At 29.8% G+C, this 21,959-nt stretch overlaps 1 protein-coding gene across 1 annotated transcript in view; it reads left to right on the top strand.

Annotated features, from left to right (window-relative positions):
* Positions 1-1,098: 1,098 nt before the first annotated feature.
* Positions 1,099-21,959, top strand: part of LOC117169241 — a 139,152-nt gene continuing 118,291 nt past the window's right edge. The window contains exon 1 of the mRNA XM_033355511.1: positions 1,099-1,829. Within this exon, the coding sequence (XP_033211402.1) occupies positions 1,754-1,829 (76 nt within the window). The 5' untranslated portion in view covers positions 1,099-1,753. The remainder of the gene's footprint in view (positions 1,830-21,959) is intronic.

The raw sequence follows: 21,959 nt of genomic DNA, 5'->3' as shown, positions 1-21,959 counted from the left end.
TTGCATCAAGAAAAGATATCGGTCCATTTTTTAACACTAATATATCAATTTTAAACAAAAAGTAAATTTTCTACGAAATACTTAAGTTTCAAACCAAACAATTGTATGAAAAATGGAAATTCGACAAAAACAGGTTAATTTTTAAATCAAAAAGATAAATTTTCAAAAAAAAGTTGAATTTTCATACAAAACGATTTTAAATGTCTTTTCAACACAAAACTACGAATTTAAAAAAAAATGTAAATTTTGTAGGCAATTCTTGAATTTTCAACAAAACAGTTGCACTTTTTATCCAAGAAAGATGCAATATTTCTATTTAAAAAATTAAATTTTAAATAAAAAAACAAATTTTCAGAAAAAATAGTTTTCACCAAACAAAACATTTCAGTTGACTAATCCACAATAAAAGATCAATTTTAACAACAGGTTAAACAAAAATAGTTGAATTTTTTAACCAAAAAAAAAAAAAACACAAATTTTTAATAAAACAGTTGAATTTACAAAAAGGATGTCTTTTGAAGAAAATTCTCGTATTTTCTACCAAATAATAAAATTCATAACTGAAAAGATAATCTTGCGGGGAACCTTTTTTTTGCGAATTTGCAAAAATGACGTACATGAACTAAGGATCCCCACCCCCCTTCCGTAACAAATCGTAAAAACTTGTCTCGACCCCCTACGCTCTTGAGCTGTTACCTAATTTACGTACACTCCCTAAGGCGGACGCACCCTGATAATTATTATTTTAAACTTTCAAATTCCAAAAAATGCTTTCATATCAAAAAAGCTGATAAATATTTGTAAAAGAGCGGAAATGAGGTTCCGTGATTTCGAGATGAAAACAAGCCAAGTGCGATAAACCACTTTGGGCAAAAGAGATTCTGTTGCTCCCAAGCCGAGCTTCGATCTTTCAAAGATAATTGACGTGTCGACCGCACACGCGCTCAACGGCCCTAAGGAGGGGGAAAACATAGTGGAGGGAGGATGGTGGCACGCACATGGCGAAGGGAAAGAGTGGGGGAAGCTCACCTACCTCAGAAGAACCTCGCTCTCACTGGCTCTTCAAATTGGCATTTGCTTACGGACTCCTGAAGCGCGCGAGTCGCGTCCAAGATTGTCACTTTATCTTATCGCGATATTTGTCACCTTGCTTCATTCGAGTTTGAAATTACGATGGCATTAGCAATTCTAATTGCAGAACACTTGACAATGCCATTGACATCCAAGAGACAATAGAAATTCAAATTTCGCGCCGCATCACTCACGTGACGAGTCAAATCACCTGTTAGAAAATCGGAAGGACGAAGTCTTTAACCTAGTTTTTTTGCTCCTCGGAGAAGGATTTAGGGACTTTTTTACGGGTTTTGTATTGTCCCTGATTTCGGATTGTTGTGCTCTCATGAGTTGTAAACTGTAAACAAACTGGGAGGTTATGAATGATAAATTTGTAAATTCGGTTTATAAAAGGTGGGAATAGTTTGGTAAATCCTGTGGAAAGTGCTACACGCTCTGTTTCCCGAGAAAAGTCACGCCTTCTCGAAGAAGAGGCACTTGACTCTCAGTCTTCCATTCTTGCCAGGAGTTTATTGTCGATTCGCACGTGTTTCTCGTGGTGTCAATAAAAGGAAGCTGTCTGATGCAGAACTGTCTGAACTGGAACTCGATTTAATTGTTTTAAACAATTAAAAAAAATACTATTTGTGGAATTTTAAGTGAAGTGCGTTGTTCAATATTTCATAACACAACAGGTGCAATGGATTCGAAGATATTCAGGATGAGGATAGAGATTTTAGCCTTGGTGTTGCTCTCGACTGCAGCATTCGCCCAAAGTGAGTCTATTTTTTAATATATTTTTTATTGTATTTTACTATATTATTTACAGTGTCAGGAGAAACCTGTATTTTTAGGTATTTTCCACAAAAAAAATGGCAATAGTTAGGGCATTTGTTTAAGAAGTGCTTTAACTTTAAGTAACTGTCAAAAATAATCAGGGCTTTTTAAACAACTTTTTTTCTAATTTACATACTAAATTCAATTAAACCTTTTGCATTTTTCAAATTCATTTGAAATTCCCTCTGAATTCTTTTCAATTTCCTGATTTTTGTTTATTTTCACCTGAATTTTTTTGAGTTCTCTTAAATTCTTCTAAATTCGGTCAATTCTTTGCCTTTGTTTTTTATTTGATGAAATCAATGGCATATTTTTAATTTTTCTAATTGATGTAGAATTCTACCTAAATTCTTATTTATTTATCCTGAATTATATTAAATTTTCTTGAATTTTTTTAATTCACCTGCAATTTTTTCATTACGTTGAATTCTTCTAAATTCTGCTCGATTCATTTTTTTCTCAAATCACTTATTAGTCACTTCTTTCAATAACTTAAAACAAAGAAATTTGCCTCAAATTCTTATATATTTTATCTGATTCTTATCTACTAATTCTATTCACTCCCATTTATCTGAACTTAATTAAATTATTTTGGATTTTTAATTTATGTTTATTGCGTAAGAATTTCATCGAATTCTCTTGAATTCCCTTTAATGTTTCTAAATCCACTCAATTATATTTAATTACTTGCATTTTTTAATTTACTCAAATCAATGGAGTGTTTTCGATTTTTTCAATTAATCTAAAATACACCCCAAATTCTTATTTATTGCAATTTTTTTAATTTAACCGTTTTTTTATTTACCTGAATTTTTATAAATTTACTGAATTCTAATCAATTTATTGCATTTTTAAGTTGATTTGATTGGTTTGGAATTATACCTGAATTTTTATTCATATAACCTGAATTATTAAAAATTTTCTTTAATTTAATTGAATTCTGCCCAAATTTATTAATTTATTGCATTTAAAAATTTAATTTTCTGAAATCAGTTAAATATTTTGGATTTTTGGAATTCATCCTGAAAGCTTATTAATTTTTCTCGTATTCCTTTTAAATATTCTCGAATTTTTGTAATTTAACCTGTTTTTTTACATTTACTTGAATTCTTCTAAATTCCATCAATTCTACTCATTTGATTGATTTTTTTTTTAATTTACCTGAATCAATGGCACATTTTTAATTCAAGTGGAATTCATTCTGAACTCTTATTGATTTATCATGAATTCTTTTAAATTATCTTGCTTTTTATTAAATCTAACTTGCATTTTTTTAGTTACTTTAAATTCTTCTAAATAAAATTAATTCATTCAAATTTTTTTCATTACATACTTTTTTTGAATGTTTCAGATTTTTTGAATTCATTTGAAATTTACCCTGAATATATTTAAATGCACTTTAATTCTTTTAAATTCACTAGATTCTGCTTACTTCATTTTTTTTTTTCTAATTTACATACTAAAATCAATTAAACCTTTTGGATTTTTTAAATCCATTTGAAATTCACACTGAATTCTTTTCAATTTCCTGATTTTTGTTTATTTTGACCTGAATTTTCTTGAGCTCACTTAAATTCACTCAATTATTTGCGTTTTTTTTATTTGCTGAAATCAATAAAATATTTCTGATTTTTCTTAATGATGTGGAATTCTGCCTAAATTCTTATTTATGTATCCTGAATGATATTAAATTTTCTTGATTTTTTTTTAATTCACCTGCAGTTTTTTAAATTACGTTGAATTCTTCTAAATTCACTCAATTCTGCTCAACTCATTGCAATTTTAATTTACTCAAACCAATGGAATATTTTAGATTCTTTTAAATCGTGTGGAATTCCACGTGAATTCTTATTTATTTATCCTAAATTCTTTTAAATTCTCTTGAATTTTTTTAACATATCCTGATTTTTTGTAATTCATTTGAATTTTTCATAACTTAACTCGAATTATTCTAAAATCACTTGAATGCTTCAAAATGCACTCATTTCTTTTAAATTCCATTAATTTTTTTAAATTTTAACCTTGACTTTTTTAATATATACTTGAATTATACTGCATTTCAAATTTAATGCATTTTTACATATTGTTAAAGTGTTTGTAATTTACTTAAAGTTTAAAAAAACACAAGTCACTTCCAAGGGGTTTTAAAGAGGTTTAAAATGTTACAAAAGATTTCGAAACATTTAAAAGCATTACAACAATTTTAGACTATTTTAAAAGATTCTATGGAATTTTTGAGTGATTAAAACATTTTCTAGTATAATATTTTAATGAATTGAGGAAGATTTTCCAATACTTTTTTGCAATTCATTTGGATCCATAGGAAACTCATACAGAATTCCTATTAATTTATTCTGAATTCTTTCGAAACTAAATTGCAGGTTATTGCAATATTTTCGCGTTTTGATTACAATCTATGTATTTATTATTTGCATTTAGAAAACGATTAAAATTAATTATAGCCATTTTGTAATTAACTAATCTAAATAATTTCAAATCAAATTGTAATTAAACATTATAATTCGTTAATAATTATTTAATTTATTACATCAATGCTCAAATCATATTTAAAAATACTCAAAAATGATAATTTTAATGCCTTTTTTTAGCATTACATTAAGAAAGAAACATTAATTGTAAAATGGAATTGTTATGCAAAATGTCAAAACATCTCTAATCACTGTTTACCAGTTATCTGCCTATTTGAGAATGATAAGTTCAATGACCTTTTTTCATGTTTTATTTATTTTTCCATTTACCAAAGAAAATATTTGTTTCAAGCAAACAAAGATTTGTTTGCCCCTATATAAAAGATAGAATTTGTCGGATTCAAATAAAACTCCCATGAAATGAACAATGATGCTTTTGAACCATTTGTTTAAATTGGCCAAATATTTATTTGGCCCTGTATCAAAGAAAAAAAGTGTTTGAACCAAATTTTGTTTTAGAGTTTTAAGACCTAGACATCAATTGTAAAATTAAATTATTATGTAATATATTTTTTGGAATTCGTAGCAAGAAAAGATTTTTATTTTTAATCAAAAATAGTTCAGTTGAACCAAAAAGTATTAATTTACTTACAAAATAGTTGAATCCTGAACCAAAAGAGATGAATATCAACCAAACAATTATATTTTTAATCCAGAAGATTAGATTTCTGCAAAATAAGTTGATCCATTTTTAGTTTTTTTCTTCTAAAATTTTTAAATTTAATAGTTGAATTTTTCAACTAAAATAAGCCCATTATTCAACAAAAACGGAGTAGTTAAATTGTCATTCAAGAGAACTAATTTTCACTAAAATACGAATTTTCTACAAAACAGTTTAATTTTGAACCAAATTGTTGTTTTTTCAAGCCCAAATACATTAATAATAGGTAAATTTTCAGTGACAAAATAAACAAACAAAAATTTCTAACCAAACAGTTCAATTTTCTACTAAATTGTTGAGTTTTTAACAAAACACTTAATTTTTGACTGAAACAGATTAATTTTGTGCCAGAAATTTACGTTTTTAACCAAAAAAGATTATTGTACAATTGTGCAACAAAATAGTTAAAGTTTAAAAAAAAAAGTAAATTTTTTTAGCTAAGAAGGAAATATAATGCCAATTAAATTATTGAATTTTTAATCCAAAAAAAGGGAATTAAAAAAAAACAGTTAAGTTTCCAACCAAGTTTGGTTTCTTAATAAAATTATGGGATTTTTAAGCAAATAATTCAATTTTGAAACAAATCATAAATTTTTTCTAAGTTTACAGTCTACTATTATATTCTTAAAAATTCCTAATTTAGTTAAAAATTGTATTATTTTTTTTATTTAACGATTTTTGTTTAAAAGTCACCCTTTTTTGTTGAAAATTCAAGTTTTTGTTGAAAAAAAAACATATTCTCGGGTTAGAAGAAATTGTATTTCTTGGCATGAAAATTCCATAATTTGGTTGAAATTTGTGTTATTTTATTATTGAAAAATTGTAGTGGGAAATTGATCTTTTTTGTTTAAAAATTGATCTCCTTTGGTTAAAAATGCAAATATTTTGTCCAAGAGTATTTTTTTTGCGCTTTGTTAAAAATAAATTTTTTTGAATAGCCATTTCTTTCGTATAAGATTTAATATATGTTTTGAGAATTGATTTTTTTTAGTTTGAAAAAAACTATTTGTTTAAATAATGATGACTTTGGTCATGAATTCCAGTATTTTGTCGAAAATAAACTTTCTTTTTTGGAAAATTCATATTATCGGGTTAAAAATGTACTTTGTAAACAATTTTGATTAAATTTGGTTTATTTCTTGATTGAAAAATCTTTCTATGTTGAAAATTCATCTAGATTCTTCAAATTTCATTATTTCTGTTTTAAAAGTCAACTATTTGGTTACAAAATAACTTTTTTGTTTAAATTTGTCATTTTGGTAGAAAATTAATTTCATTATTTTTGTATTGAAAAAATCCCAGTATTTTGTGGAAAATTAACTTTCTGTTTGTGAAAATTCATATTATCGGTTTAAAAATATACTGTTTTGTAGAAACTGCAATCTCTTGTTTTAAAATCACATATTTGGGTAAAAACTCATTTTGTCCGCTTGAAAATTCATCTTTACTAGTTTAAAATTCAACTATTTGGTAAAAAAATATCTTTTTGGTGGAAAATTCTACTGTCTTGTAGAAAATTCGTTTTTTCTTTTGATTTCTTGACTTGGAAATTTTTCGTTGTTAAAAAATCGTCCTTTTGGTAGTTTTCGGATAAAGTTTCAACTGTTTGGTTGAATGTTCCTGTATTTTGTTGAAACTGGGTTTGTTTGAAAGACACCTTTTTAAAAGTGTTAATAAAGAGAGCTTAATTATAAAACTGAATTATTGCTTGAAATATTTTGTCCAATTCACGGCCTATTAAAGAATGATAGCTTTAATTAACTTTTTAAAACTTTTATTTAAATTTGCAATGAATATAACCTCGCTGAAGTTTGCAACACTTTAAAAAAACGAATTTACAAAAAAAAATTTTTGTGCGAGACCTAAAATTTAAAAGTTTCAGATAGGTCTATTTGATGAAAATAGGTACCCGCAAAAGTTTCAACCCCCTATCTCATCCGGAACACCCTCGTTTTCAAGCACTAACATAGCGAAAAATCGGGAAAAATCCTCTAACATCCAGACCTAAAATTTTATGCTTTAGAATGATTCTATCTGATGTCCAAAGACACTGAAAAAAGTTTCATTACCCTATCTCATCCGGAACACCCCGTTTTCAACCCCCAAAATATTGAAAAATCGAAAAAAATTCCAACAAATTCCCTAAAATCCAGACCTAAAATTGTATGCTACCGAATGGTTTCATCTGATGTCCAAAGACTCTGAAAAAAGTTTTATTACCCTATCTCATCCGGAACACCCCGTTTTCAACCCCCAAAATATTGAAAAATCGAATAAAATTCCCTAAAATCCAGATCTAAAATTTTATGCTTTAGAATGGTTCCATCTGATGTCCAAAGACACTAAAAAAAGTTTTATTACCCTATATAATCCCGAACACCCCGTTTTCAACCCCCAAAATATTGAAAAATCGAAAAAAAATCCAACAAATTCCCTAAAATCCAGACCTAAAATTGTATGCTACCGAATGGTTTCATCTGATGTCCAAAGACTCTGAAAAAAGTTTTATTACCCTATCTCATCCGGAACACCCCGTTTTCAACCCCCAAAATATTGAAAAATCGAAAAAAATGCCCTAAAATCCAGACCTAAAATTTTATGCTTTAGAATGGTTCCATCTGATGTCCAAAGACACTAAAAAAAGTTTCATTCCCCTATTTCATCCGGAACACCCCGTTTTCAACCCCCAAAATATTGAAAAATCGAAAAAAAATCCAACAAATTCCCTAAAATCCAGACCTAAAATTTTATGCTTCCGAATGGTTTCATCTGATGTCCAAAGACACTGAAAAAAGTTTCATTACCCTATATAATCCCGAACACCCCGTTTTCAACCCCCAAAATATTGAAAAATCGAAAAAAATTCCCTAAAATCCAGACCTAAAATTTTATGCTTTAGAATGGTTCCATCTGATGTCCAAAGACACTAAAAAAAGTTTCATTCCCCTATTTCATCCGGAACACCCCGTTTTCAACCCCCAAAATATTGAAAAATCGAAAAAAAATCCAACAAATTCCCTAAAATCCAGACCTAAAATTTTATGCTTCCGAATGGTTTCATCTAATGTCCAAAGACACCGAAAAAAGTTTCATTACCCTATATAATCCCGAACACCCCGTTTTCAACCCCCAAAATATTGAAAAATCGAAAAAAAATTCCCTAAAATGCAGACCTAAAATTTTCTGCTTTAGAATGTTTCCATCTGATGTCCAACGGCACTAAAAAAAAGTTTCATTTCCCTATTTTATCCGGAACATCCCGTTTTCAACCCCCAAATTATTCTCAGGTGAATTTAAATGGTGAATTCTCAGGTGAATTTAAAATTAAAAAGCAACATTTCGAAAATGAAAAATCACCAGTCACTAATTGCAAGTGTTTTCATTATAATAGATTGTGTCTCTTGAGAATTGATATTAAAATAAGAGAATTTGAATTTGCACGAGAGTGAAAAGCAATGCACTGGAACTTGAAAGGTAGGAAGGAGGTACGAAAAATGTAAAATCAGATAGCATCAAGCAATGCACGTGGGCACAGCATTCCATTATCCATTGGTTGCAATCCTCGGTGAGGCGATCGACCAAACCGATTGTCCATAGATCTTTCCAAATTAAATTCAACGTAACCTAAAAAGTTATACGTTTCCAGTTAAAATATGTAATAAAAATACGAAGCAATCTCCTCTCAAGAGCTCTTTTCTGATTCGTTGGAATGCACGTACTCGAACACGCGATATGAATTCAGAAGTAAGTCCACAGCAATTTGGGCTTCTTTAATCTTTCCTCGTCTCGCCATCATTGGAAAGCGGAAGTTGGGATGAATTCCAAATGTCTAGATTTCAGAGGAAAGATATAATCCTTATCTTCTGTAAATCTGTGACCCAACTTTATTGTTTTCCGCGCCTCTCCAAGTTCAAATACGCTTTGTTTAACTACTTTTTAGTTCAAACAATTTCAATAATTTAGGGAATAATCTTTTCGAGGAATTCTTCTATCTTTGGATAGATTATATATATATTCTTGTGGGAAGAACATGCTTTGATAGTGAATGAGAGATCTTAATTCGGAGTTCCTTTTAAAGTGATTGCTCATTTCTCATTTTTATCAAATTCGTTTCTAGAATATCAAACTGAAGTTCTCAACGTTTACGACAACGAAAACAAGCCCTTACGCTACCGCTCTGGGATCACCCCCAAAATCATCCCCCAAACATTAAAAAAATCATTAAAAATCCCATAACTTTTACACCTACAATTTTTTCTTTCAAATGGTTAGAGGTTTAAATTTTTTTTAATGTTTCGGGGATGATTTCGGAGGTGATCGCAGAGTGTTCGGGGGATGAAACTGTTTTGGGCTTTTTTGGACATTAAATGAAAACTTTTAAAATAATAAAATTGTAGATCTCAAAGTTAAGGGATTTTTAATGATTTTTTATTGCTCAGGGGATGATTTGGGTGTTGATCCTAGAGCGGCAGGGGGATCAAACTGTTTAGGGCTTCTTTTGACACCAAATAGAAATATTTAAAACGATCAGATTTTAGGTCTCGAGCTTTTTACCAAAAAAAAATATTTTCATTGTAAACATTGCGAAATTCAGTTTCATTTCTAGAATCGGGAAGAATGTTTCAATTTAGAGAGTACTTTTAGTTTTTCGACTTTTATAGACTTTACAATTTCTCCTTCTCTTTGGAAGAATTATTTTTTTGATTCCTTTTTTCAAGAAAATAAATTTTTCAATTAGTAGAGCCTGAACAGAAAATCCAACTATTTTTAGTTGAAAGTTCATTTTTTCAACTTAAAAAGTCTACTATTGTGTTTTTTGTTTAAAAATTTGACTATTTGGTGCAAAATTTAACTATAGTTCAAATTCCTTTTTTGCTTGGAATTAATTTTTTTTGCGTTCTTTTGGAATAAAAATTTATTTTTCTTTGTTAAAAATGAACTTTTGGGGTTCACAATTTATGTATTTTAAAAAATTCGTCTGGATGAAAAATCATCTATTTGATTCAAAATGCAAGTGTGTGTTTAAGGTGGAAGCTTATTTGTTTTTGTTAGAAATTTCGACCATTTGGTTGAAAATTCAACTATTTCGTTAAAAATTCGCCTTTTTTTATTGAAAATTAAACTCCTTTGTTAAACATTTGTCTTTTTTAATAGAAGAAAGATTCGTCCTTTTGGATCGCAATTCGTCTTTTGGATAAAAATTAGATGGTTTTTGGTTGAAAGCTAATTCTTTTCAATTGGACACTCTATACCACTATATTTTTGGTTCAGAATTAATCTTTTTTTATTAAAAAGTTTACTTTTTGGTGTAAAATTTAAATATTTTGATAGTAATGGAAACTATTCTTTCAAGAAGGTATTTTTTGGATTGAAAAATTCAACTATATTTTAAAAAATGTATTTAGTTTATTAAATTTTTATGATTTTAGTAGCAAATTTATCTCTGGTTGGAAATTTAACTTTTTCGTTCAAAAGTAATGTTTTGCGACTATAAATAATAATTTTTTTAAACTTTAAATGTAGCTATTCTATTTTTTATTTTAAATAAATTTTTTTATTTAAAAATTGATTTTGTGAAAATTCGTTCTATCTGGTTGAATTTAATTGTTTCTTATTTACCATTAAAATCTTTTTTGTTAGAAGTTTCAACTATTACATTATAGTCGTTGATAATTCATTTTTCTTTATTCAAAATTCAGCTACTTTCTTGAAAGGTGATTTTTTCTTGGCTGAAAATTAATTTTTTAAATGAAGATGTAAATTTTCACTATTTTATTGAAAGCTAATTTTTTTGAAAATTCATGTTTTCGGATTAAAAATGTTAATTTTATAAAAAAAAACGCCATTTAGCTTCAAATTTCAATAGTTTGGCAGAAACTGCAACTATTTAATTGAAAATGAAATTTTTTGTTGAAAATTCAATTGTTTTATAGAAAATTCGTATTTTTTCTTGAAAAATCTTTCCTGCTTCAAAATTCTTCTTTTTTGGTATCAACAATCAACATTCATACTTTTTTGATTGAAAATTGAACTGTTTGGTTAAAAATGAAATTTGTTGTTGAAAATTCATTCTTTCAGGTTAAAAAAAAAATTCTATATAATTTAAATTTTTCCTTGAAGATAATTTAAATTATAATTATTTTTATTATTTATTATTTCCTTTTCTGTCCAATGAAAGTAATTGGTCATTATTTGCAAATCCTTTAATCTTTTCGTCAATCTGGGACTCTAAAATCTAGATAAATATTGACTTAACTGTGGCCAAGATGATCACTTGATCATCTTTGATAAAATAATAAGGCGGTAAAAAAAAAAAATAAGTGGAAAGGAATTCCATTAAAAGTGAGATGATAAATTGGCAAGTTTCTCTTTTTTAAACCCGTATTCCAATCGCTCAACAATTTTATGTAAATGGTACCGAGGGTAGAATAGTAGCTCGTGTATAGGCATTCTAAAAATAAAATTTGTTTGATCAATCATTGCCGAAAGGATTTAAAACTTCCCAGCAATACTCTGCCAAAAATATGAAAATTTCATGAGCGGAGCCAATCAATATCAGAAAAGTTTGCAATTTGTTATAAAATTTTATCAACGCTCCCTTGTGCTAGTAGCAATTTTTTTATTTAAAAATTTAATTTGCGAATTCCAAATGGTAATACAAATTTTAACAACGGCTATGCCGCATAAATTTGCTTTTACAAAAATCCACATTCTTTCCTCTATTCCCTTTTTCTCACTTTTAAAAAGAATCCCTGTTTTTACCCCTGTTTTCACGAACCGTTTTTTCAATTTCTTCCTAATTTATCTCTGGTTAAAAATATTGAAATATTTCTTTATTGTGTTTAAAACTCAACTAGTTGGTTGAAAAGTCATCTACTTTGTTAAACATTCGTCTGTTTGGTTTGAAAATTTAATTATTCTTTAAATCCATCGATTTTTGTTTAAAAGTAATCCTTTTTGGTTAGAAAATGCACTTTTTGGATAAACATAAAGTTTTTGCATAAAAGAATCATATTTTTAACTGTTTTGTTCGAATATTCATTCTATTGGTTGAAAATTTAACTATTCTATTCGTAAAACCGTTTTTTTTTAGGTGAAAATTCAACTATTCGGTTTAAAATTAATTCTATATTAACTGAAATTGTAACTATTTTATTTTTAGTTGAAAATTGATCCTTTATAGTTAAAAATTTGTAGATTTTGTTGTAACTCGTATTTTTTTGGTTGAAGTTTTGATTTACAATAAAATCTGTTTTGATTGAAAATTCGAACACTTTGTTAAAAGTTTATTTAGTTTATTAAAAATTTTTTTTTTTGTTATTATGATTTTAGTTTGAAATTCATATCTTAGGTTGAAAATCCAACTATTTTGTTCAAAAGTAGATTTTTTTCCTGAAAATTAATTTTATTACATTAAAATGTAACTATTTCATTTTTGATTTAAAACTGATCCTTTTTAGTTAAAAATTGATTATTTTGTTGAAAACTTCTCTGTTTCGTTCAGTCATCATTTTTAAATTAAAATTTAAAATAAAATCTTTACGGTTAAAAGTTGAATGGCTTTGTTAAAATTTCATTTTTTTCGAAGATTCATCTTTATTGTTGGAAATTTAATTATTTTAAAAATTCATTTTTTTAATTGAAAACTCAACTTTTTGTTTGAAAATTCCTGTATTTTGTTGAAAATTCGTCTTTTTGTTAGAAAATTAATGTCCTGGATTAAAAATTTATGTTTTTGTGTTAAAAATTAAATTATTTTGGTAAAAAAAAGTCTAGTATTTTGCGAAAAATTAATTTTTTTATAGAAAATTCGTATGTTTGCAGCAAACAATTTTTTTTTTCAAACTGCAGCTATTTGGTTGAAAATGAAAATTTTAGTAAATAATTTAATTATTCAGGTAATAATACCTGTAATTTGTTGAAAATTCATCTTTTTGGTAGAAAATTATTGTCCTGGCTTAAAATGTATCTTTTTGTGTTGAAAATTCAATAATTTTGGTACCAAAAATCGAGGATTTTGTTGAAAATTAACTTTTTTATAGAAAATTCATGTGTGGATTAAAAATTCTATTTTTTTAGAAACTGTAACTATGTTGTTAAAAATTCGTCTCTTTTTCCTGCAAGTTCAATTATTTGGTTGTAAAAAAAACTATTTCGTTAAAAATTATTATTTTTTGGTTAAAAATGATAATTTGTAGTATGAAAATGAACTTTTTTTATTGAAAATTCATGTTTGTGAGCTAAAAATGCAAACGTTTCAGTAGAATATTCGCCTTTTTAGTTTAAAATTTCAATATTTTGGTTTAATTTTTTTTTCTTTCTTGTCTAAAAAATCTTTCGATGTGGAAAATTCAACTTTTTTGTGTGTGGAACATTCGTCTTCTTGGTATGAACACTGTTATTTTAAAGGCACTAAATGCAACTGATTGGTTCCAAAGTGTATTTTTTCTCGTAGAAAATTCATTTATCTATTTGAAAATAAACTTCTTTGTTAGAAAATTCATCTTGTCGGGATTTAAAGTCACCCGTTTGTTTCAAAATGAACTCTTTTTTTGAGAATTCATCTCTTTTTCTTGAAAGTGCAACTGTCTGGATGGAAATTAATTTTCTTTGTCGATAATTCAGTCTTTCTGGTTTAAAAGTCAACTATTTTGTTGAAAATGCAATATATACCAACTTGAAATCTTGGAAATATTTTCTCTACATTAATATTATTTAAAAGAATTTATTTCCCTATTATTCTCCTTTTTTGTGCCAAGCATCTATAGAAAAAGTACCAATAAATTTTGTTCCATAAAACATGAATCGCACAACTTTTGCAAGATTTATAATTATGATTTAAGTGGAGTGCATTCGATCGTCATCGCTTTAATTTAATCTCTCCGGGAGATTCCCAGTTCTCTGCAATGAAGCGTCGCGTCATCGCAAAAGTCGCTTTTTCGCTATCGCTGCAGTCCTCCAGTCGTAAATCTCGGTTGGTAACGAAAAGACATTTTACGCCAACGCCCGCTTTCTCGATGCTAATGGTCAAAGAATCGTGGGTAGACATGTGAATTTTTCTCAGGAATTTCGCACCGCTTCAATATCGAATCGCCAAGATTCATCGCTCGTCGGCAAACAAAAATTAATTTATGCGACATGCTACAAGCCAAGAAAAAAAACACCTTCGTTAACAAGTTAGCTGTTAGCATTTTGAATTGAAGACTCTCCTCAATAAGAACTCCTTCCATATTTTACCTTGTTAACATTTTCCAAATCTTACAAGCAAAATTCTTTTTAGTTTTCTTATCTTCAGAAATCGCAAATCGGTATGAATAGCTGATTATCCTTCAATTTATCACCAATAAAGATAGACCTGATGAGCCTCTTATCTTTGCGCGATAGTGATAAAAAAAAGTGTCTTCAGATTTTGAAAAAGAGGGTCTCGACCTTCCGACGTTTGCCATTCCATTTCTTTTCGAGAACAGAGAAATTCCATTAGGACAGAGTAGGCTAGATCTGAGATTTTATAGGTTTGGTGTTTAGAGTTCTGGTTCGAAATATTCGATTAATTCTTTGTTGAGAGGCAAAATGAAGGGATCCCTCGACAAGGTGTCTCTTAAGGCGCCGAGGATAACGTTGATACGATTGATCGTCATGATTATTTAATCCAGGGAAGCAGGAATTTATGTCTGACAAATATTTGTCAAGATTGTCCGCACCTTATTAAGATAGGCCGAACCCTCTTCATTCGTGTGAAAAGGTGCCCCTGCAGGTTTTAGTGTAGGAGGAACTGGAAACTGGATCCTCTAATCGTTTCGAAATTCCAAACAGGTAGAAATATTAACCGATTAATATTTAAAGGCACATTATAATCTGTGATTGTTGTAATCGACAATAATATGTATCTATATTTTCCCATGTGGCTTTTCCAATTTTCGGCACTTCTGCGAATGAATCCTCTGTTGTATTTTTACCGATTTCTACACCTCCTATAGAATAAATTTAGGTTTAGGGTGTTAAGGCCATTTAGGCTTTGGGATTTGGGACTTTAGTCACTTTAGTTTAGTGTTGAGGCCCTTTAGACTCTTTAGAGTTAGTCGAAGGTGGCATTTTCATCCTGATTTCCCAGAATCTCGAATTCTGAAGACAAATTCTCGTTTTGGTATTAATATGAAAGGACTCGTAAAATCCAGGCGAGGCGAAAACTTTTCTGCTTTTTAGCCTGGGAAATCCTCTGTCACCTCGTTGACGGTATTATTCTGTTTCAACAATAAGCCGAAGAAACATGAAACGCAGCAGCAGGCGTGCGCGAGTATAACCTAATAACTTTTGCGGAGGTTCTTCTTTCATAAATAGCTCTCTTCTTATGAACCTGTTTGCGAATAAACAGATCTTGTTCCGTCTACAATCTCCACTTTTCTTTAGGGAGTTTAGGGAATTAAAACTTTGAAAGGGATAAACTATTTTAAAGCCTTTTTTAATCCTTTAAATGTATATCTTGCCATTGTCGAGAATGTCTGTAATACTTCTCTCTCTTTTCAGGTCACAGTTAATCCTGGGACATCAAACCGTTGTATATTATTCTTGGTTAGTTAAGACATGACCAACATAATATTTTTTAAACAAAGAATGTTTGAGGATATTATTTTTTATTTTTCTAAAAGTTTTTCTGTTTTGACTCCCACTTCTGAAAGATTTACAAATAGCTGATTTTGCAGCAACAAAAAAAGATAACAGTTTAAAGGATAAAGAGAATGTTAAAATTTCCAATGAAGAAACTTCATTTCAAACTAAAATCCAATTTTCAACAAAAAATTTTAATTTGCTCGTAAAGATGAATTTTAAACTTAAGTTTTGAATATTAAACTACAATAATTAAATTTAGCGTTAAGCAATTTATTTTTAAATTAAATAAGTACATTTTAAATGAAATTGATGAATCTTTAAAGAAAATAATTAATCTTTGGCCAAAAATATGGATTTTTAACCAAGATGGTTTCTACCAAATAGCTAAATATTGAAATAAAAAGATCAATTTCAACCAAAAATGGAATAGTTAAATTATTAGTTTCAAAATTAACTTTCAATATTTGGATTTTACTAGAAATGGAATAGTCACATTATTATTAGTTTCAAAATCAATTTTCAACAGTTGAATTTCAAACCAAACAAGATGACCTTTTTCACCGAAAGAGATGAATTTTCAAACAAAAAAGACTAATTTTTACCAACAAAGATCCTTCATTCAAGAAGGAAACACGTGAACTAAATTCTTTAATTTTGAAGCACAAAGGCGTATTTTCTACAAAATAGTAGAATTTTTAACTCGTAAATTTGAAATTATCAACAAAAAAGTTGATTTTCAATCAAGTAGTCCACTTTTTTATTAAAATAGTTGAATTTTTACCCAAAAAATATGAAATTTCAATTTAAAAAATTTAATTTTAAACCAAAAAAAGAATGATTTTCTAACAAAATTATTGAATTTTTAACCAAATAATACAACTTGTAGTCTTTTTGCTTGAAAATTTAATTCTGGAGAATTAAATTTTCTAACAAAAACACGAATTTTCAACCTTATAATTGAATTTGTAACTAAAAAATATCAATTTTCAACCAAAAATAAAATAGCTAAATTGTTAATTACAAAAAAATATGAACTAAAAACAACGAATTTTGAACAAAATAGTGACATTTTCAAACATTTATATGAATTTTCAACCAAAAAAATGATTTGTTAATAAAATAGATAAACTTTTAATAAGCAAGTAGTAAAATTTTAACTAGAAAAGATAAATTCTCAACCAAAAGTGAAATAGTTGTTTTTTCAGTTAAAAATATTAATGTTTAACCCAAGAAACGAATTTTCAATTAAATTTTTAACCATAAAGATGAATTTCAAACAAAGGAGTTTAATAAAAAAACCTGCAATTTCTAAAAAACGAGATGAATTTTTAAAAAGAACAGTGTAAACCTTTCGATCACGAAAAAAACTTCAGTCAAGAGAGTAAAAAAAACTTTACTAAATTGTAAAATTTTCAACTCAAAAACACAAATTTTTAACAAACCAGTTGAATTTAAAGAAAAAGTAATATTTTTTGAACAAAAGCATTTATTTTTGAACCAAACAAATAAATTTTCAACCAAGAAAATATATTTTTAACCTAAGAATGAATTCTAAACTACAAATACAATTGTAGACTTTCCAACTAAAAATAATTAACTTCCGAATCCAAATGTGTTGGATTTTCAAGTAAAGAGGAGAAATTTAAACAAAAATGATGTATCTTCAACTAGAATGGTTCAATTCTTACTTTAAAAAAATAAATTAAAAAAAGAATATTCAACCCTGGAAATTCCTAGGAACAAAATGGAAAATATTTTAGAATATACTGTATTTCAGGTTGGTAGAAAAATTTTAATTTTCCTATATTGGGCCATAAATAAATCATTCTGATGCGCAATTGGCTGACAACATGAAAAATCCGAAATCTGTATAAAAGCGTTGCATATTATTCTGATCCAATTTCGAGATCAAATTGATAAAATGGAATTTACCGTGATAGGAATATCAGCAAAGTAGGAAATGACTTAATTAGAATGCGAAGGCAGTTAAAATTTTAGTGTCTATAAGATGAGGATGTTTGTTAGGAAGAAAGCCAGTTCATGGTCAGAATACGAGGCACTTGAGTACGCATTCGGTACTTGAGTTATTGATAGGATTCGATTATTGTATGAATAAATTCAGCAACATTTGAAACGAGATCAGGATACTCGAATCAGTAACTGGTCGTAAAGGTGGAGGCAGAGCTTCATAAAATTACACGGGATTCTTCAGAAGTAGTCTTTAGTGGTCTTGAGCAAGTGCAAGGCTACATATTTACTTGCTAGGTACTTTGATTGCTGGTATCGAAATTACATATCTCTATACTTGAGTCAAGAGAATAAATTTCATTGCCTCTTACAATGTTTACGAAGGATACAAAATTATTATTCAAAAAAGGTTCATTTCCTCGTTTGATATTTCGTTCTTCTTTTACATGTTGGAACTGTTTTCCTCGACAGAGTTTGCTGTAAGCATACAAATAGAAAATACTTTGAAAAAGGGCGACATCTGTTAGGTTTCCGGTTAATCCCCAAACGAAGGAATTAATAATTCAATTGTAGACTGTCCTAAGAACGTGGGCAAACAGAAAACCGCCACAACTCGGAAGTTCCTTTCATATTCAGCTTGCTTTTCAGAAAAAGATGAAAAATCCATGGGCAATAGGGGCTGCTGCGTTGGTTGGTCACGTTCAAGCTACTCCAAGCTTGAGTGATACTCTGATTGTAAAAACGTGCTCGTGGCACACCTGCCCTTCCATTGACCGACCCTTAATAGTTTAGATTTTAGAGCCACAGGTAGACTTCTATCGGACAGGGTAGATCCTAAATGCCTAAAAAAGTGTCGGGGGCGGATGCTTCAGAAGCGAGAGGATTTATTCCGGAAGCGTGCTAATTTCCACCTCCTGTTTCTCTGGCACGCTCCAAAGCACTCGGAATTTTAGGTAGACAATGAGGTTGCGCAAACCTAAGATCATTAGGACGAATTCCTTTTATACCGAAAGTCGTATCAGCCTGCCCGAGAATGCAATAAAATAATTGCGTGAAAACAAGAAGCAATAATTCGTCGTGCGTCTGAAGAAAGGAAGAGAAAATTGCGAGGTTGGTTTTTATGATTATAAGTTTCTTTCCAGAAGGAATAACCATAACGATGTCGAGGGAACCTTTGGACTAAATTTAAAGGACGGGTTCCTTGGCGGAGGTGGTGATTACGAAAATGTCAATTTCAAATCCACATCCCTGTGGTCTATCTCTGGGCATTAATCACAGTCATCCTGGATCGCTGGAGATCGTATCGAGAAGATCGAGGCTCGAATCCAGGAGAACTTCCTGCCTCTGGAGTGGACCGGTTGAACCAAAACGAATGTGGCTACCCGTGGAAAACACAGCGCCATCCATCATCGCTTCACAGTCGCACGGAGATCAAAGAAAGGAAGATCCAAAGGAAGAATTGCCATCTCCTGGCACAGCAAAGTCCGAAAACAAAATGTGCGGCTCCATTAGGACGGATGCCAGCCAAAGGAGAAACCCCATTATGAAAGGAAATCATTTCGCTTTCAACTCTTTTCTACCGTTCCTCCTTGCAGTCCGCAAATTTACTTTTTGCCAGAGCCAAGTCCTGAGAAAATTAGAAACGACTCCACCGAAACCAACCTAGCCACAGGACATAATAGAATCTTATCATTACTTCCTCTCATTATCCTTAAACTTGAATCAGCAATGTCAAATCTTCGAACCAGGAATTAAAGTCTGTACCTCTTCCGAATTTTAAATGTAAAACATTGTGGATCAATAGAATTCTCGATTATCTTCTTCAAATTCAAATATCCTTCGACTTTTTTTGGTCTCTACTTTGATTAAAGCCTTTAATCAGGTACAGAGGCAAACAGGTAGTTTTTGTGATCTGAAACACCTTGGTTAAATAACTAGACCATCACTTTTTCTCATATACTACTAACTACAAGAGATGGCTACCCTGAATATATGCTCGTTTCTTTCATCTCTTGGAGATTTCCAATTGAGCTAAAAAAAAAAGGAGAACGAGATGGTTTACTCTATTCATAGACCGCCTTTACATTACAGTAGATTCCTCTTTGCTGTTACTTAAGTTATTTATGCCTGGCACCACTTTGCTCCGAGTGAGTGTAAACATGAAAAATGTTCATAAAAAATTTTCAAAAATTCTCGTACGCTTGCTCATATATCTATGGACTAGCTGTACTGAATACGTGTATTACATGGGTGCGAAATTGGCTTGCATGCCGCGAAAACGAGGAAGGCGATTCCTTTCGCCATCGCATGTGCTTAATTACAGGACCAGAAACATTCGCCCTGGGCATGTGAAGGATGAAAATTATTGCGACCATGATTACAGAGCGACATGGCATACTTGAACGGTCGAAGAACCATTTCGAATGTTTAAAATCGGAGCACGGGTTTGCTCGGACGAGGTTTTAAATTTTAAACAGCAGCCTTCTGTCCAGGGATTACATTCTTTCATAGCAGTAGAATCATTTCAAGATTACTTGATTGGAAATTGAAACTTCTCTGGAATGCGACTTGTGGAAACCTAATTGCTAAAATTGCAGGTGTTTCCTTTTAATTCGTAGCAAAATAGGCTTCTAATTGAAGTTGTTTCTGTTTGTAGCATCTGTAAAGATAATCTGAAAGCAATGGTAGATTGTGTATAGATTTTTCAAGTGGCAATCTGCTCACGTACTTGAGAAACATCTAATTTTTTTCTCACGGTATTCGAGCAAGATAAACAATGAATTTTAATACACAGCGCACAGGTTCTCCTAAAGTACCATCATAGGCGGGAACCCAGCAGGAGAACTGCGTATAGGTACAACAAGAAAATTAGCATATCAATTCTTTCCAACCCACGCATGCGGCGGGCACAAACCTTTAATCTAATTCCGACCTATGCAAAACGATATACTCAGTCGAAGCTGTTATAAAATATGTTGTATCACATTTGGAATGTGTTAAGAGGACACAATGGTAGAAAAATACCAGCGATGCAAAAGTCGTTGAGCAACCTGCGAGTAAATGCAAAGGAAGTGCATCTATGCGTCTTTTGCGAGAGACCTTTAATAGGGAACAGTTATTTTCTAAGGAAGACTCATACGCGGAACTATTATTTCTGGAGAGCAATATTTATGGCTGGCTGCGTACGTGAATCCAGATGATAAGTCAGACTTTATACTCGTAATTATAGACTGACTAGAAAATGATACTTTGTTATAGGCAAATTTCTGATACCTTCTCTAGAATCATAAAAGCTTTTATTAATGTAATTCTATGATTTTATCTATAATCATTGTCGGCATAGTTGAAGCTTGGAATACTCTATAGATTTATAGAATTTTTTTGCTAATTTTATATGTACGTGGCTATCACATATTCAATTATGTAACTTTTTAGTTACTTTTTTCAAGGATCTATGTATCCATATCAAACATCATACTCTTTCACCTATTCGCCTCTTTTCCCTTTTTTAAGGGCATGTGATACTTAGAAATTTTTCGATTTTACCAGTTTTAGTGTTCCCCTGGCTTTTTTTCTAGAATAATAAATATTTTCTCCTAAAAATTTTAGAAATGATAGCGAACATGCTAACGGACGTCCCCACACACCCTTTTTGTAGGTTAATTAAAAAAAGTTTTAATTTAGCAAAATGTGATTAATTTGCATAGCGCTTAGGAAATAGTATCGATTTTTTCAGTGTTAGATTTCCCCGGCTTTTTTCTAGGATAAGAAACATTTTGCCTTAAAAATCTGGAAAATGATAGCAAACATGCTAACGGACGTCCCCGCACACTTTTTTTGTGTTTTTTTTTTGTTATCAAAACATTTTTGGTATTGCTAACAACGTGCGTGTATATTTTGAGGTTATATGTGTTACAATTCACCCGAGCGTTACTTCCAAACTTCACAATATTTTTGGTCGAAAACTTTGGACTTACAAATAAACATAGTAACTAATCTCCCGGAACTAACTTTGTTTGCAGCCAATCGAAAAATTTTATTTCATAAATAATTTCCAGATTATCGGAAAGACAGAGATGAAAAATGACGTAACCTCAAAATAATGCATATGCATAAAATTTTTATTTATCACAATAAATTTGTTTGTTATTATCCCTCAAAAAAGAGTCCGGGGACGTTCGTTATGTTATTTTATAACATCTCCGAATTCAGTTTTAAAAAATTTTCATTTTTGGGGAAAAAAGCCGAAGATACTGTAAGTATCACATGCTCTTAAAGAATTCTTTTTTCCCTATTTTCAAAAAGCTTCCCCTTTTTCTGATTTTTTTCTGGTTGGAAATTAA

The sequence above is a fragment of the Belonocnema kinseyi genome, chromosome 3, assembly GCF_010883055.1.
Source record: "Belonocnema kinseyi isolate 2016_QV_RU_SX_M_011 chromosome 3, B_treatae_v1, whole genome shotgun sequence".
In the NCBI taxonomy this organism is placed as follows: Eukaryota; Metazoa; Arthropoda; class Insecta; order Hymenoptera; family Cynipidae; genus Belonocnema; species Belonocnema kinseyi.
The sequence above is the reverse complement of the archived record's forward strand: the minus strand, read 5'-3'. Positions and strand labels throughout refer to the sequence as shown.